We start from the raw sequence: 18224 nt of genomic DNA, 5'->3' as shown, positions 1-18224 counted from the left end.
GTAAAATAAAATAGATACCAACTGATTCCTAATCCAGTGAGTCATTTCCACTTCACCTTGACCCCGATGTGCTTATAATACGGGCATCTATCACTTCATCAGTAATCCATTCCTGAAAATTAGATCTTCTGCGTAGGAATACCAGCCAGGAGACTATTTACTGCATTTTTAAATGGTAAAAGTTAAGATGTATAAATCAAAAACTCCATACTGGCTTCCCAAATACTAGTAAAACACAGCAAAATACCCCTGTATAACAAAAACTCAACACTTCTAGCCCTCCAGTTAACATAGTTGGTAAGAAATTATTGCCTCATATGCAGTGGTCCATGGCACATCTCTTTGAATACTCTACATACTCTTTTTTTTTTTTTTTTAAAGATTTTATTTATTTGACATAGAGAGATCACAGGCAGGCAGAGAGAGAGTGGGAAGCAGGCTCCCTGCTGAGCAGAGAGCCGATGTGGGGCTTGATCCCAGGACCCTGAGATCATGACCTGAGCCGAAAGTAGAGGCTTAACCCACTGAGCCATCCAGGCACCCCAAAATCTTCTTTTAAAAAAGGTACATGTTGGTTTTGGGATTTGATTATAATTACCCTATTTAAAGCTAATCACTTAGGCTGTTACTCTTCCATGGCTGTTGGTAGAAGACAGTTTTCTTGGGACAGAGACAAAGCCCCAGCTATCCTGGATGGTCCAGATGTTGCTTACTTTCTTACAAAATATATATGAGGTACATTTTTTCTTTAATTTCAGTTAACACCTATTTATAGTATAAAGTCTGTACAGACTTAAACAATTGAGGCAAAGTGAGTTACTTACTAGTAAGTGGCAGAACCAGGATTAGAATCCAGTTTCTCTGAGCCTGCTCGTTTTTAATCTCTATATCTGTAATATGTAATTGCCTTAAAATCAGTTTGTTGGTTGGAGAGGTCTGTATACCTCTAGATGAAGATTTTTATTTTTGTGTTCCTTGTTCTTAATTAGTTTCTAGTTTGTTTCATATATCAATTCCTGGTGGAAGTGTTAAAAATCTGTGATTATGGATTTTCTCCATTTATGTATATAATTCTGACTTTTAAAAAAAAGATTTTATTTATTTATTTGACACAGAGAGAGGGATCACACGTAGGCAGAGAGGCAGGCGGCGGGGGGGAAGCAGGTTCCGCGCTGAGCAGTGAGCCCGATGTGGGGCTCGATCCCAGGACCCTGAGATCATGACCTGAGCCAAAGGCAGAGGCTTCAACCCACTGAGCCACCCAGGCACCCATAATTCTGACTTTTTAATTTACATAATTCAAAGCTATATTTGGAAGCTATCTATAATTATGTAATTATAAAATTATAAAAACAAAAATTACATAACTAGACAATTCTATAATTACACACATAGATACAAAACTGTATATGATTTGTATTTTCAAAGATATGTAGGTTTGTGTGAATCTTCTTGGCAAATTGTTTTCCTTCTTTATCATGATTTACTTACTTTGCCTTAAATAATGTTTAGTTACCGTTAATATTACTAAATGAGCTGTTTTGAGAGTTGGTATTTGATATACTTCTTTTCACTCTTTTATTTAGTGTTCCTAGTTGGCTTTGTCTTAAGTGTGTTTCTTATAAGAAGCATATAGCTGTACTGTAATTTGTTTGAAACCCAGTCTGATAACCCCTGTCTTTTGAAAGCTTGGACCCCTGCTCTCCTGTGCCTGTATCAAATTCTGATTCATGAATACTATTTTTCCAGAGTTCTGTAGTTCAGATAATCTAGAGAGTCATCTTTTGAGAACTTGTGTTTCGTTTGTATTCTGAGCATAGTAGAAGCCCAAAATCCAATAGAAATTTCTCAGAGCCAACATGGTTCTTGAGTGGAGCGAGCTCTTGGGCACGAATATGTGCATTTTAAGCTCAAGTTCTCTGTTATTGGTATTAGCCCCTTACCAGTTTTGCATCTCCAGAGCAGACTTAAAAGACTATCTTAGAAAAGCATTGTAGCTTCTTGATTATTTGAATACATTCTTTGGATTGGAATAAGAAGGAGTAAGGGTATAGAGTTTAATTATTTTTTTTTTCAAGATTTTATTTATTTATTTGACAGAGAGTGATCACAAGTAGGCAGAGAGGCAGGCAGAGAGAGAGAGAGAGGAAGGGAATCAGGCTCCCTGCTGAGCAGAGAGCCCGATTCGGGGCTGGGATCATGACCTGAGCTGAAGGCAGATGCTTGAACCCACTGAGCCACCCAGACACCCCTAGAGTTTAATTTAATAGCATAAGAAGTGGGAGATTTTTTTCTTTAAGAAGTTGTAAAATGGACAGATTGGGAATCTCAAGAAGTGCCTTCTGTTTTTTTATATCACCTGGGCTGTGTGGAACACAATACAGTTAGAACCTTTTAAATTGAGAGAATCCAGTAGGTTGTTTATTTAACTTTCTAGGGAAATGAGCATGTCACTGTGCAGATCCCCTTTTTTGCTTGGTATCTTGACAAGAATAAGCTTCTGGGACAACTTAAAGTGCTGAGTAGTTGTCATTTGAACAAACAGTAAAACTTTCTTGGACATAAATAGAACATGACAGTTTTTGCTTTTTAAGTTTTTAGGGCATAATTCGTGTGTGTGTGTGTGTGTGTGTGTGTGTGTTTGGACATAATTCTTGTCCATTTTTTATCCCAATGGTGAAGTAGAGTTAGGAAAGATAATTATTTTACTTTATTTCAATGCCAAAAGAAAGCGTTAGGAATGATACCTACATTCAAAGGGGAAGATGATGGAGAGCTGACTGTAAGGATTCCGGGAAGGCAAAAACTACCAAAAACTGAGATTCTGCTAAGGGAAGAATTCAAAACATGGCCAGGGTATTTTGTCTATAACAGATGAATAAATGTGACAGACCTACTGGGGTAAGCCAGTGAGAATAAACCTTGTAGATATGAGGCTTATCTAGACAGAGCTTTCTTTACTCATGCAGGTAAATACTGTGTTGTTCTGATTTTTAAGAGTTCTGATTAATACAACTTCTTGCAGCTATAAACTAAAAAGTGATTCAAGTTAGGACAGAAGTTAAGCTTTAGGACATGGTGTGTATTCCCCTTTTTTCAGTCTCAGCTTTTCCTTACTAGGTTATTTGTCAGGTGTTTTTTCCATCTAAGAAAAACACACTTGTAGCCTACAGAAAATACTGGAGGGCCGCCGGGGTGACTCAGTGGGTTAAGCCTCTGCCTTCCGCTCAGGTCATGATCTCAGGGTCCTGTGATCAAGCCCCGAATTGGGCTCTCTGCTCAGGGGGGAGCCTGCTTCCCCCCCACCTCTGTCTGCCTGCCTCTCTGCCTACTTGTGATCTCTCTCTCTGTCAAATAAATAAATAAAATCTTAAACAAAAAAAAAAAAAAAAAAGAAGAAAGAAAGAAAATACTGGAAATGCTGTTGGAGAACATAGCTGATGCAGGGCCATCCGTAGAGCAATAGTGGCAGTGTGTGTGGTCAGAATGCCTGCTGCCTGTCCCATTACCATGGTTACCATGCTGTCTGTCTTCCTGTGCAGTGTGGCTTCCTGTTGTGGTGCATGGCCCCGAGCCCTTCCAACGGGGCCGAACTGCTCTACAAGCGTATCATTCAACCTATCTTCCTGAAGCATGAGTCCCAGGTGGACACTATGGTGAATGACTTGAAGGACAAAGCCAAAGAGACTGTAGATACCATCACTAAAGAAGGTAAGACTCAAGGGCAGGTGGGAGGACCTAGGGTGTCCTGGGCCCAAATAACAAGCTGCTTCTCCTCCTCTCCTGTAAGCTTTCCTCAGCTAAATGCTAGAGCAGCTCTGTGATCTCTTGACCAACACTTTGCCTGTTGCCCTTTGCTTTTCCCAAGATTCTTCCACCCTGCTGCATTTAAGGTACTGTTTGGTCAGCATATTAGGAAAAAATGACTTTCCTGTGCTGGGCAGAGATTTTAGAGAATCATCTGTATTTATATACAGGTATAATCTCTTTAATTCATCTCAGGTTGAACTGTTTAATATGCTTTTATAATAGGTCCAGAGAATGCCCTTTCACGCCTTCTGATTCATTTATTCAACATTTATTTATTGAGGTGCTTAGTATGTGCCAAGCTTGCTTGTAGCTCTGGGGAGGAGCCAGTGAACCACAGACCATACTCCTTGAACTTGTGAAGCCCCCACTCTTGTTGAGAGATACAATAAGATTTTAAAGTTACAGGATACAGTCAGCTGATGATGTAGAGAAAAATAAAGCAGATAGATAGATCGATAGGGAGTTCTGGGGGCTGAAGGGAAGTTACTAATTTTAAATAGAATGATTTAAGGAATCCTCACCAGAAGGCCATCCTGGATCAGACTTGAAGGAAACCATGGGGAAGGATTTGCTGCACAGAGAAAACTGCATGTGCAAAGCGGAGGCGGGAGCGGTGTGGTTGGAAGGGAGTGAACCAGGCAAGAGAAGGAGGAGTAAGGTCAGAGAGGTTGGGGAGTGGAGTCTGGAGGAAGACCGATTACAGACGGCCTCATAGGCTTCTGTAGAGGCTTTGGCTTTAACCTTGTGAGACAGGTGCTGTTGGGGAACTTTGAGCAGAGAACATGATCCCTCCTGTGCTTTCCCAGGATCTCTTTGGCCACTGTATTAAGAAGAGACTAGGGCGCCTGGGTGGCTCAGTGGGTTAAGCCTCTGCCTTCGGCTCAGGTCATGATCTCAGTGTCCTGGGATCGAGTCCCGCATCGGGCATGGGGCTCTCTGCTCAGTGGGGAGCCTGCTTCCCTCTCTCTCTGCCTGCCTCTCTGCCTACTTGTGATCTCTCTGTCAAACAAATAAATATTAAAAAAAAAAGACTGAAGGGGGACAGGGAGAAATCAGGAGACCAGTCATAAGGGGCTTGCAGTGATCCACGTGGAGAGGACGACAGTGGCTTGGGTGGTAGTAGTAGCAGTAGGAGGCTGGAAGTCATTGGAGTCTTGGTGTATTCTGAAGGGGGAACCACTAGGATTTGCTTAGGGATCAGACGTGGAGTAGGAGAGAGGAGTCATGCATGAAGCCAAGCCTTTCAGCCAGAAGAGATGGAAGGATAGAATTGCTGCTGAGCCGGGGAAGACTAGATGCATCTGGTTTAGAGGGGAAAACAAGGAAGTCAGCTCTGGACAAGAGACGAGATGAGATCACAAGGGGAGTGAATATAGTTAGAAAAGATGAGGTTTAAGACTGAGCCAGGGGTCCCCAATGTTTGGAGATTGGGGAAATGAGAAGCAGTGGACACGTCCTATTGGTAGTGAGTGGCCAGTTGTGGCAGCAGGAAAGCCATGTGACTGCTGTCCTCGGGGCCAAGTGAAGACAGTGTTTCCAAGAGGAGGGAGGGGTCCGTTGTGTCACATGCTGCAGACAGGTCAAGTAAGGTACAACTGAAAACGGGCTGTCACGCTCTGCAGGGAGGAAGGCGCTAGTGATTCTGACAAAACAGTTGGTGAAGTGGTGAGACTGAAATCCTGATCGGAATGGATGTGAGAGATGGGAGGCAAAGCTGAGAAAAGAGGCGAGACTTTTGGGAAATTTCCTGAAAAAGGAGAAGCATGGGACTGCCAGCTGGGAGGAGGAACTAGGGTCCTGAGGGTGTATTTTTCTTCTTAAAGTGGCAGGAACTACATATGTTTGAAGATTAGTGGGAATGATCCAGTAGAGAACAAAAAAACTGATACAAGTGAGGGGAGAACTGTTGGAGCTCCGACCTTAATTAGCCCAGAGGAACTGGGATCTAGGTTCCAAACAGGATTGGTCACAGGGGCACAACAGTTTATGATTTATTTATTTTATTCAAATTTTGGATAGTTAACATACAGTGCAGCGTTGGTTTCTGGGGTAGAATTCCTCACTTACATACAACACCCAGTGCTCATCACAAGCGCCCTCCTGAATAACCACCCACCTACCCAGCCCCCCACCTCCTTCCCGGAACCCTTTGTTTGTTCTCTGTCATTAAGAGTCTCTTAGGGTTTGTTTCCCTCCCTCCTTTTTTTCCTTTCCCCCCATATGTTCATCTGTTTTCCTTCTTCAATTCCATGTGAGGGAGATCATATGGTGCTTGTCTTTCTCTGATTTATTTCACTTAGATATATATAGACACACACCCATCTTCTTTGTTCATTCACCTCTTCGTGGACATTCGAGCTCTCTCCATACTTTGGCTATCCTTGACAGTTGCTGCTATAAACATTGGGGTGCACATGCCCCTTCGAATCTGTGTTTTTGTACCCTTTGGGTAAACACCTACTAGTTCACTTGCTGACTCGCTCTATTGCTAACTTTTTGAGAAAACTTCTTCCTGCTCTCCAGAGTGGCCGAGGGAGTTGGCGTTCCCAGGGGTACATCGCTTTCTCACTGGAGTCGAGATGTTGGCAGGGGAGTTTATGTGGTGGTGGGAGCTTACAGAAATCACCCCCTGACTGCTCCACCTTTCTCAGGAAAAGAACAGGAAAGGTCAGCAGAGAGAGGAAGGGACAGGAAGAGACGATATGAAATCATGGCCTCGGATGGGGTCAGGTAACAACAGTTCGTTTCTGTGGGCCATCAGCTCTGTCTTGCAGCTGCTCCCCTCTGCCACGATAGTGTGACAGCTGCTGGCGACAAGGACCTCATGAGCATGGGCGGGATGGCCCAGCCAGTGGGAGAGTGGGCAAACCAGGGCGGTGTCACGGGGCTGCCAGGAGGATTAGCGGCTCACTGGAGATTTGTGTTCAGGAATTTACAGTGAAGCTGGCTTGCTGAGGTGTTCCTTCAGCCACATTCGGCTGCATGGGTGCAGCTGCAAAACTCAGTGGAGGGCTGCGTCAGAAACTGTGAAGTGCGAGTGGGACCATGGAGTAGTTAGTGTCTGACAGTTGCACTTAAGCTGTCCGAGGAGGGACAGGAGGACACAAAGGGAGTGCGGAACAGTGGAAAAGAGGGGGTAGGACCGATGGGTTTAAAAGCAGGTGGTGGGGAGAACTCTGAATCCGGATAGCAGAGGGTGTGAGCCTCAAAGGGTGGAAGTGGTGGGGGCCAGTGGGATGCTTGACTCTGAGACTGCAGAGGGACTGTGGTCACCGGAAGTGATGAGGGTCATGGAGTGAGTGCCGGGGTAGGTAGAGAGGCTGGGGTCTGTAGGATGGAATGAAAGGTTATTGGAGGGGGTAGCTGGGAGGCCACAATATTGGAAGAATACAGAAATCACCAATAATTAAAATAAGAGTGGTGTGAGAGAGTGATACTAACTTTGGAGATAAAATCTTCAAGAAATGAGGCAGCATAGCCCAAGGGTCGGAAGGGATTGGGAAGAGAAAGCCTGGTGGCATATACAATCTGATGACATGAGATTCTGGACGTGGCAGTGAAGAACTGAGACTGCCTACCCAACCCTCCAGAACCACCTGTACTAGTGTCAAGGAATGAAGAAAAAAAAAAAGTCACCACCGTGGTGGGGTAACTGAGTGATGGGCATTGAGGGCACGTGATGGAATGAGCACTGGGTGTTGTAGGCAACTGAGGAATCTCTAAATTCTCCCTCTGAAACTAACAATACACTCTATGTTAATTAAATTGCACTCAAAACAACCAACCAGCCCCCACTTGAGAAAAGCAGTGTCCTCAGGGGACAGCCAGATTTCTGTAAAAGCAAGAAGGCAAAAGAAACATTCGGACAGTTGGATGGAGATAGAGGAGGTTTTGCTGATGCTTCATTGGTTCTTAAATTCCAGAGGGCACAGGAAGGGTTTTAGAAGTTGGAGAAAAGTGGCAAGGGACATAGAATTACTGTTTGTGTTTTGAGAACTCTATAGTAATTAGAAAGTGGGGGTTGAGAATTGGCCTGACCCCAGGGCAGGTGAGTTCCCCAGGACAGCTCTCCAGCGGCACGTATATGTTCTCGCTTTTCCCCCCACACGCCTCGCTCTCTGCCAGACTGCTGGGCCCACCGCTCCAGTCTACTTGCATTCATTTTCCTACAGTTTTAAGTGTTTATTGACCTGTACCTTCATGTCCTCCCACGTGGGGATTGCCAGTTTCTTTTTAAGAGATTTCCATTCTGTTCCTCCCCTGAGCCTAACCAGCAGCCTCCTGTGACATCACTTCTGTCTAGTTCACTCACATTTCTCAGTCACTTGGTCTTAGAACTCAATACTCCAAAATCCAATTTTACTTTGATAGGATCCATTCCTAAATAGGAGTGTAAGAATGAAAATAAATTAGGATGGACTTAACATGCTGACACATTCCAGACATTTCTCACAACTTCTAGATTCTCAAGTTAGTAAATTTTTACAATGGGCTACTTAAGAGAAAGGTTACAATTTCTTGTTAACTCTGTTCAGCGACTTTAATTAAGGAAGTGAGGACAGCCTTCAGGCTGCTGGTGAACAGGGCCGGACTGGCATCGCTGAACTCCAGGTGCCGTCAAAGACAGATTTGTAGATCCTCCCAGGAGGCTCTGGAGGCTTCCAGAATCCCCCACTCCCATCACACACACCACACTAATTCTTAGTTTGTTCCAAGTCACATGGTAATTAGGAAGAGGAGAGTTTAGTCTCCCACAGATAAAAGAATATTTTCTTGATGAATGGGGCATCTTGCCACCAACTGGAACACTTACAGCAAACTCTTCCCATCATAGGGGGAAATGGCGGCACAGTGAAGAGAATATAAATGTGTATAAATATTCCGTAATTTCTGGGTTGTGGGAGGGAGGACTTTCTCTGATTCTTTTGTCACCATGGGATGACGACCTAGATGTCGTCAGAGTAGGACATAGTCCACTTATACAGGTGAGCTTCCAGACGCAAATGAGAATTTGGTGGTTGTACAGGGGAAGGCCTGAACACATCAGGAATCTCTGCTTCTTGTGCTCCTTCAAGGGGGGCAGATGGCTTAGATGACACTACTACCATAAGGGGGCTGGGCCAGAGGACCCTGAAGAACTTTGCCGGAGTACTCAGGGTCTGTGCTCTGAAGAGGTCTCGCGTCCATCTCCTGGAAACTCTTAGCCCGGCTGCAAACCTCAGTGTGCTGTTGTCTATGTGGGAGTCACGCAAGTGGCCAACTAGTCACTACAGTTGGCACAGAGCCTGTACTGCAAGTTGCCTTGACACAATTTTCTTTCCTCCTCATAGCCAAGAAGGCAGCGGTGAATTTACTAGGTGAAGAAAAGAAGAGCACCTAAACCACTGACTGGATGAAACGTTTCTGCCCTCGCTGTATCTTCCTGTTAGCGCTTGGTGTTACATTAGGGACTGTGGTATAATCATTTAATAATGTTGCCTTGGAAAACATTTTTGATATATTAAAAAAAGGAATTTTTTTTTTTTTTTTTGCTTTTGTTGTCTACATACATAGGGAGCACTTAAATTTAATGCAATGGGCAGTGTCCACATTTTTGGAAAATATATTTTGCCTCTGGGTAGAAAAAGATAGGTTATCATTCTACAGGAAATACAAACTTGAAATTATATATCCCATTGGCTTTGTGCTTCAACAGGCCCTCTGCATGCATTTTCTCTGTACTTCCATTTTAGGATAATCTTTAAGGTTCTACTTCATGTAATGTACAATTTTGTATTAAATGTTTTTAATGTATTTGTGCATAACATATATGTAGGGAAATGTTTCTGTCTGATTGTAACAGGTATAATGCTCACGGGGAGTACCTGCCAAAAGCTAAAGGCTCCGGTGTGCTGGTGTGATTTGTTAAGTAAGTCTTCAGAAAATTAAGGCAAATGACCGATATTTCCAATGAATAGTTAAGTGATCAGTGAAGTTGACTGGGGCCTGGCCGGGTTGTTCGAACACTGCAGCAGCTGAACACCAGAAGAGCTGTGTTTAGCAGTCACTTTAGTGATGAATGGGGGAAAGGTACCCACACACCAGAATACACAGCTCCCAGCTCCCTGTAGAACTAGTAGTAGTGTCTTGTGGCCTTTCAAAAAATCTGTTTATGGGCTTTCGATTTGTCTGTTTTTAAGATGCCGTAATGGAAACCATCCCTGGTTTCTCCTTCAGAGCTGAGTAACATGTTGGTTTAGTCTTGTTTTTTTTTTTACCTAGTCTTTTTTTTAACCAGTTTAAAGAATCCCTAGACTTGCCCACCTTTGATTACATGTATGTTCTTGTTTGTATTGTGAGCAGTTACGTGCTAATGACACCAGGCTCTGAGAGCAGTTCTGGGAGAATGAAGGATGATAGAGCCTGTTGTCCCATTAGCAGTGAAGTCAAACTGCCTTCACTTTCTTTCTCTGGCCTTTAAGGTCCAACGCTAGAGGCCTCCCCAGTTTACAAGTCAGAATCATTTGTGGTCCATTTGAATGCTTTCATCTTTACACTTCGTTTTGATAAATTGCAGATAACTATGTAGTTTAAGTATAGAACAAAAAGTTAAAACTAAAGATTTCCAGCTTGATCAGCCAGCTTATAGGAACCTGGACAACTTGTCTGGATGAGAAAAACCGAGCTTCACACCAACGATACTGCTAGGATCCTTCTGAATTAGATTACACTGACTGAAACAAAACTGAGTGTAACAAAATGAATAAGTTTAAATATCCAGCCTGTAAAATACCCTTTAAGGCAAAAAGAGAGGATTAGTTCTCTTTTGGGTAACAGGTAAGACCGTAATGAAATCTCTTGATGTAAAATATATCAAAGACATCAAAAATTAGGGACACTATCACCTAAATATTATAATATAGATTAGAGTATTTATTCTTCCTGGCAAAACCATGGTAATCATAAGGCATTTTATTAAATTTACCTTTAAGAAAAGAAAAACTTTCAGAAAAATAAGAAACTAATGGTTATTGGGAGAAAAATCAAGCCTTAGATTTTAAAAAAACAAAAACCTCTAGGAGCATTCAAATCCCTTTCCCTTAAGAAATTACACTTCTCTTGGTGGCAGAAGAATGAAAATCAGCAACTTCTATCATACAGAATACGTAACTTTCAGTATACAAAACATTTATCATGCAAGTTGGGGAAATACAAATGTTACTCCTGCTCATAACTTCTTACAGGTTGATACCAGTGTAAAAACTACTACAGTAAGAAAATATATTGTGAATGCAATTTTTCTTTGTCTTTCTGGCTTTTCCCTATAGTGCATTCTGTAAGAAATTTAAGTTACTATTTTTGGCAATCAGGGTGTACATATTAATGACCGGAGAAGTTAATGAATGAGTTGAGCAATCCTGTCCCAGTTTAGATTTCCCAAAGAACACATTGCCGTGGCTAGAGTGTTTGGAAAACTGATTGAGCCTGTTTCTAGCTAGAAGATAAGCATTTATTGGTAGATGGTGTTTTGGGGAAAGTAAAGTCTGAATCTCCACAATTCTTCCCCTACTTGAAAGTTTTCAGACCAGGAGTTACTGCCGCTCTGGGGAGAAGCTTCTACCCACAGCCTGAAGAGAATGAGCATAGCTTTCAAATAGGTTGCCGCCCATCCTGAAGATGTGATATATTAAATGGAAATGGATGTAAATAAACTTCCATTATCTCATTAAACTGTTGTTTCATTTTATTTTCTGGGGCTTTAAACAAATCTAGGATCATTTAAGTGAAGTCTGAAGTAAATCCAGGTAAATGAACCTGAAACATGGCTGTTTATGACCGCATTCCTCACCTGGCCTGAGGTTTTACCCTGGCGGCCATGACCTGTCGAGGAAGGACTCCAGAAGGAGAACATACCGATCATGCAAACTTTCTAGCAGTAATTAGGTTGAAAGGAAACCTAAGCTGCTTTCTACCGCATATCGTGTTAACACACAGTCTCAGAAAAGGTGGTTGCCTCTAAGTGTATTTGTAGGTACCTACAAATTACTCAGTACTTAAGAGACCAAGGAAGGAGAATGTGAGAATTTTATTAAGAATACCTGCTTCTGGAGGCTGTGTTTTGATCCGCTGTATCTTCTACATCTGCTTTTACATGTCTGTTTACCTAGAATCACGGTGTTTGGAGTAAGAGTTCACATCCTTAGCCATCAGATACTAAGTTCTATGTAGTGCAGTAGGAAAGTAAACATATTTGAGAATGACCTTAATTAAACGCTTTTCTGGCTCTTTACTACAATATTAGTTTATAAAATCCCTGTATAACACAAGTGTCATAAAGGACTAAGAGCAATAAGGAGGTTCTTTGCTTAAATTGCTGGTTTTCAGACTTCAGTGTTTATTGGATTTTCTCTGGGGGGGGGAGAGGACTGTTAAAATAGATTGCTAGTCCCATCCCCCAGAGTGTCTGATTCAGGTCTGAGGTGGGACTGAAAAAATTGCATTTCCAGTAAATTCCTAGGTGATGCTGATGGTCCAGGAACCACACTTTGAGGTAAAACCATCAAATTAGGTAAATGCTATCCTTACACTTAGTATACATTGGATTTTAGATCTGGCTGCATATTACAATTACCTGAGAAGCTTGCCAAAAATGCTGGTTATCTGCCTCCACTACCAGAAATTCTGACATTAATCTACAGGCCACCAGTACACTTTTTAAAAATCTAGGGTGGTTCTAATATGTAGCTGGGGTTGAGAACTCATAGAAACTACTAGCGGCATCAAGAATCCCAACGTCTGGAAAGAATTTGTCTTAGCTCATTAGTTCACCACGTGTGTGTTTCCTAATGCTGCTGTAACACATCGCCACAAATGTAATGGCCCAAAACAGTATAAATTTTAGTAGCTTACGGGTCTGGAGATAAGACATTCAAACGGGTCTGCAGGGCTGCATTTCTCCTGGAGGCTGTAGGGAAGAATCCTTTTCCTTATTTCTCTCAGCTGAAAGCTGCTTGCATTCGTTGGCCTGTGGCCCCTTAGTATTCCTACTTCGCTTCCCTTTTAGAAGGCTCCTTTTGATGACGTTGGGTCCACCTGGATAATACAGGCCACTTTCTCCAGCTGAAGATACTTAATCACACCTGCAAGGCCTTTTGCCATGTAAGGTAATATAGCGGCTTTTTTGGGAGGAGGAGGGTGCACATTATTGTCTACCATACCTCATCTCTCTGGTATAGAGATTTCATTATAAAGTCACCCCCAATATCCAAATAACTACAAAGAGCAATCTTACTGTTGGGAAGAAACTTAAAAAAATAAAGAAATGGTAAAGGAATACCTTATCCCTCTTCCAAGTGAAAGACTGGCAGTCTGTCCTCCAGAGATAGTAAGAGGATCTTTGGAGTGGGGAGGACACAGGCAGAATTGAGGGACGGAAGTTTTATTAAAAAAAGGATTGAGGGGCGCACTGGGTGGCTCAGTTAAGTGGCTGCCTTCGGCTCAGGTCATAATTCCAGGGTCCTGGGATTTAGTTCCCCAACAGGCTCCTTGCTCAGCGAAGAGCCTGCTTCTCCCTTTCCTCTCTGCTCATGCACTCTCTAACTAGCGCTGTCTCTCTCAAATAAATAAAATCTTTAAAAACAAGCAAACAAAACAGGATTGAGTGACTCAATGCTGAGACCCATTTCTCTCACTCCACCTTCTCCCACTGGGCTCCGAGACCTTTATCCTCCTGGAAGCTTATTGGACTCCTCTCTAGGGAACAGATCAACCTAAAACATTTCTAATGTTGGAAATTTCCCCTAAAAGGATATTTGAGCCAGATACCCCTTTTTAGTGAAACAGTCTGCAAGCCCTTCCTACGTGCCTAGAACTTCCAATCAACTTAATGGGTTTTTTACTCTTAAAAAGCTGTCAATCTAAGAAATCCGCTTAACATATAAGGGATCAAAATAAAAACAAAAAAGGAAATTGGAAGCAAAAATATACAAACCATACCCCCTGAGAAGAATGACACTTATGAATTAAGAACAGAATGCGGGGTTCTTCTTCTACCCACTTAAGCCCCCATGTTGCATCACCACTTCCTCATATCAGGGAGATCATAGGGGGAGGGGTGTTGGGAGAAGGGGGTGGGATTATGGACATTGGGGAGGGTATGTGCTTTGGTGAGTGCTGTGAAGTGTGTAAACCTGGTGATTCACAGACCTGTACCCCTGGGGATAAAAATACATGTTTATAAAAAAAAAAAAAAAAAAAAAGAACAGAATGCGGGGGAGGGGCACCTGGGTGGCTCAGTGGGTTGGGCCGCTGCCTTCGGCTAGGGTCGTGATCTCAGGATCCCCGCGTCGGACTCTGCTCTGCGGGGAGCCTGCTTCCCCTTTCCTCTCTGCCTGCCTCTCTGCTTACTTGGGATCTCTCTCTCTCTGTAAAATAAATTTAAAACAAAACAAAACAAAACAAAACAGAATGCAGGGCGCCTGGGTAGCTCAGTTGGTTGAGTCGGACTCTTGGTTCCAGCTCAGGTCATGATCTCAGGGTTGTGGGATTGAGCCCCACATTGGCTCTGTGCTCAGTGTGTGGAGTGGGCTTGAGAGAGTCTCTGCGTCACCCTCCACCTTGGCTCCCCCTGCCCCAACCTCGTGCTGTCTCTCTCTCAAATAAATAAGTAAAAACCTTTTTAAAAATGCTAGAAAAAGGAAATACTCAGATGACAAGAGAGTGTGAGTTGAAAATACAAGAAAAATGAAAAGTTCGGGGCGCCTGGGTGGCTCAGTGGGTTAAGCCTCTGCCTTCCCACAGGTCATCTAGACCAAGGGCTGTGGCAGCCTGGTTTTTAGAGCTCTCTGAATTCTCACATAAAAACAGAACACCTTAGGGCGCCTGGTGGCTCAGTGGGTTAAGCCTCTGCCTTCAGCTCAGGTCATGATCTCAGGGTCCTGGGATCGAGCCCCCGCATCGGGCTCTCTGCTTCCTTCCTCCTCTCCTCTCTCTGCCTGCCTCTCTGCCTACTTGTGATCTGTCAAATAAATAAAATACTTTAAGAAAAAAAAAAAAGAAAAAAAAAGTTCAACAAAAGGGTTAGAAGACAGAGCTAAGGAATTCTAGGAAATAGAACATAAATGCAAAGAAATGGAAATAAGGGGGGGAAAAAGATAAGAAAACTTGAGAACTTACCCAGCATGTCCAATATCCAGAATAAGGAGTTCCAAGATCAGAAAGGGTAGAAAAACCATCGATGAAATTTTTAGGAAAACTCCCAGATTTGAACACGTTTCCAAATTGAAAGGGCCCATTAGGTACCCAGCACAATAGACAAAAAAGCTCCCACATAAAGCACACTATTGTGATATTTTAGAATTCTGAGATGTGTTTCAACAAGAAAAATGTAGGTGACAAGATCATGAACTGGGAACCTGGGTGGCTCAGTCAGTTAAGCGTCTGCCTTTGACTCAGGTCATGATACCTGGGGTCCTGGATCGAGCCCCACTGTCAGGCTCCCTGCTCAGTAGGGAGTCTGCTCTCCTTCCCCCTCTGTCCTTCCTCCCCACTCATGCTCTCTCTCTCAAATTAAGAAAAAATCAGGAACTACAATGGTATGGACTTCCTGCACCTATAACATTAGCAAGGAGACCATGAAACCATATACTTGAACTTCTGAAATAAAACAATTTTCAATTCTAATTCTATACTCAGCCGAATTGTGTGAGGGTTTGAATGTGTGAGGGTAGAATGAGGACGCTTTCATATGTGGTGTAAGTACATTTACCTCCCACCCTCCCACAGAAGTGGCATTTTTCTCAGGAAGATCCTGAAGATGGGCTACCAACAAGGAAGTAACCCAAGAAAGAATGCATAGGATACCATAATAAGGATATACAAAACAGCAAAGAAATGAGGCAAGTCACTCTGGATGATGAAGAGATCCCAAAGTGAAACTGTGCACTAGGCCTAAAGGGTAGTAAGTGGAGAAGGTAAAAGGCTCCAAAAGAGACTTCTTTAGAAAGATTAAATTGAACTACCTGATGTGAACTTATGTACTTAACTTACATATTTATTTGCTTTTCTCCACACCCAGCGTGGAGCCCAACACAGGGCTTGAACTCAAGCCCTGCACTGAGATCGAGTCAGATGCCCAATGGACTGAGCCACCCAGGCACCCTTGAACAAACTTTTTCTTTTAAAGATTTTAGAGAGAGGGAGGGCACAAGAAGGAAGGGCAGAGGGAGAGTGAGAATCTCAGGCAGACTCCATGCTGAGCACACAGCCCAAATTGGGGCTTGATCCCAACCCTGAGATCATGACCTGAGCTGAGATTAAGAGTCAGATGCTTGTCCCGAACAAACTTTTTGAAAGGACATTTTGACAACTGATAATTTCTGGTTGAGTTAATGATGAATATTCAAAAACCTAAGCAAATAAAAGAAAAAATATTAACTGAAGAACGCACAAATCCAGAAAACAAAAGTAACAACAGCATACTCCAGTGTTTCTCACTTTCATGTGCATAAGAATACCTTGGCAATCTTTAACATTCTGGGCTGGGTCAGAGTTTCTGCATTTTTCACAAGTTCCCAGGGAAAAGCAGTGCTGCTAGACCCCAGACCACACTTTTGAGTAGCAAAGTACTACATGATTCAGCTATGAATGAAATATAGGATAGTAATGTAAACTATGAATAGTGATTAAAATCAAGAAATATATTGGTAGAAGTGAGGATGGGAGGCGCCTGGGTGGCTCAGTTGGTTGAGTGACTGCCTTCGGCTCAGGTCATGATCCTGGAGTCCCGGGATCGAGTCCCACATCGGGCTCCCTGCTTGGCAGGGAGTCTGCTTCTCCCTCTGACCCTCTCCTCTCATGCTGTCTCTCTCCCTCTCAGATAGATAGATAGATAAATAAATAAATAAATAAATAAATAAAAAAAATCTTAAAAAAAAAGAAGTGAGGATGGGAAGCATATTTCGGGGGTGAAGGAAGGAAAACTAAATCATCCTCTTCTACAGATGAAAGTTAATGCCTAAAACTCAAACTATTAAAACTAGCTGGCTCTTTAAATTATGTGTAACACTGATGGTAATAAAGTCCTTAAAAAGGGGCAAAGGAGGAGCACTTGGGTGGCTCAGTGGGTTAAAGCCTCTGCCTTCAGCTCAGGTCATGATCTCAGGGTCCTGGGATCGAGCCCTGCATCGGGCTCTCTGCTCAGCAGGGAGCCTGCTTCCCTCTCTCTCTCTGCCTGCTTCTCTGCCTACTTGTGATCTGCCTGTCAAATAAACAAATAAAAAAAAATTTTTTTAAAAAAAAGGGGGCAAAGGATGTGAATAGAAATCAATGAGATAAATACAAATGGCATTTTCAACATATGAATAAGTGATCTGTCTTGCTCACTAGAAAAATTCTGTTTTCTACTTGATTGGCAAAGAAAGGTTCAATTATGCACTGATTGCAACAATGTGGAGAAACAGCAGTACAATGTTACAGTAAGATTTCCAACAATCTTTATTGCTCCATAACCAAAGTAATTTTAGACTCTGGTCATCTTTCTGTGGCACATTATTTGACTGCCCCAATATCCAGTATCAACTTTCTTCTTTGGCTGAGTCTTTTCATTACTGAGAAAGCTATACAGTCACTTTCCTAGCCTGTCGTATAGCTGAACATGGACAGGTGCCACAGTGTTCAGCAAGGAGACTTAAATGAAAGTTGGCTGGGAAGAATTTTGAGAAATCTTTAACTTTCTTTTTAAGGGTGGACAGAAGTGGCTGGCACAGCTATCTCTTCATTCTACCTTAAACTCTGATGTGACATTTGATATTCTATCAGCCCTTTTGTAACCTTGAGACAATAATCCAAGGGGTGTTAGAAACCATGGAGAGTGGAATGGAATGATAAAAGAGGGTGTCACTGAGCAGCTGAACTTACACCTATAATAAAATTTTGGATTTGATGTTACTTCAAAAAAAAAGAAAAATTCCTGCTTAAGTTCCTCATTGTTTCATTACACAAATTCCTAAGTGATACAATTTCCCAGAACGTTAATTTTTGTTTTAAATTTTGCTCTAAATTTTGTTTTGTATATACTGTCCCAATATTTACTTATAAGTCAAATATATAAACTGCTATACTGTTACATTCATTGTAAGATATGTTAACAACAGAAAGTATTGGAGAAAAAAGTAAAGATTCTAATACCTCTTCCTGTACACCCATGAGTCCTCTTCATACAGCTTGGGTATCTAAGTCCACCTAACACTCTGAAACGCTGGATTCACTTATTTTGTAATGAAGTGGAATTTCTTCTTTCAAGCAATGAAAACTTAAAGAAAATGGGATTTACTAGAAGGATATAAAGCACAGTTGACAGAAGTCATAGAAGAGCCAAATCCAGCCTCAAAAAACCAGGATTCGGATAACTCAAATTTGTAGATCATTATATATCT

The 18224-nt window shown here is 42.4% G+C and overlaps 1 protein-coding gene across 1 annotated transcript in view; it reads left to right on the top strand.

Moving 5' to 3' along the window:
* REEP5 (receptor accessory protein 5) overlaps nucleotides 1-11520 on the top strand; it is a 36470-nt gene extending 24950 nt beyond the window's left edge. Inside the window, exons 4-5 of the mRNA XM_059175670.1 lie at nucleotides 3543-3711; nucleotides 9141-11520. Of these exons, the coding sequence (XP_059031653.1) occupies nucleotides 3543-3711; nucleotides 9141-9190 (219 nt within the window). The 3' untranslated portion in view covers nucleotides 9191-11520. The remainder of the gene's footprint in view (nucleotides 1-3542; nucleotides 3712-9140) is intronic.
* The last annotated feature ends 6704 nt before the right edge of the window (nucleotides 11521-18224 follow it).

The sequence above is a fragment of the Mustela lutreola genome, chromosome 5 (assembly GCF_030435805.1).
Source record: "Mustela lutreola isolate mMusLut2 chromosome 5, mMusLut2.pri, whole genome shotgun sequence".
In the NCBI taxonomy this organism is placed as follows: domain Eukaryota; kingdom Metazoa; phylum Chordata; class Mammalia; order Carnivora; family Mustelidae; genus Mustela; species Mustela lutreola.
The sequence above is the reverse complement of the archived record's forward strand: the minus strand, read 5'-3'. Positions and strand labels throughout refer to the sequence as shown.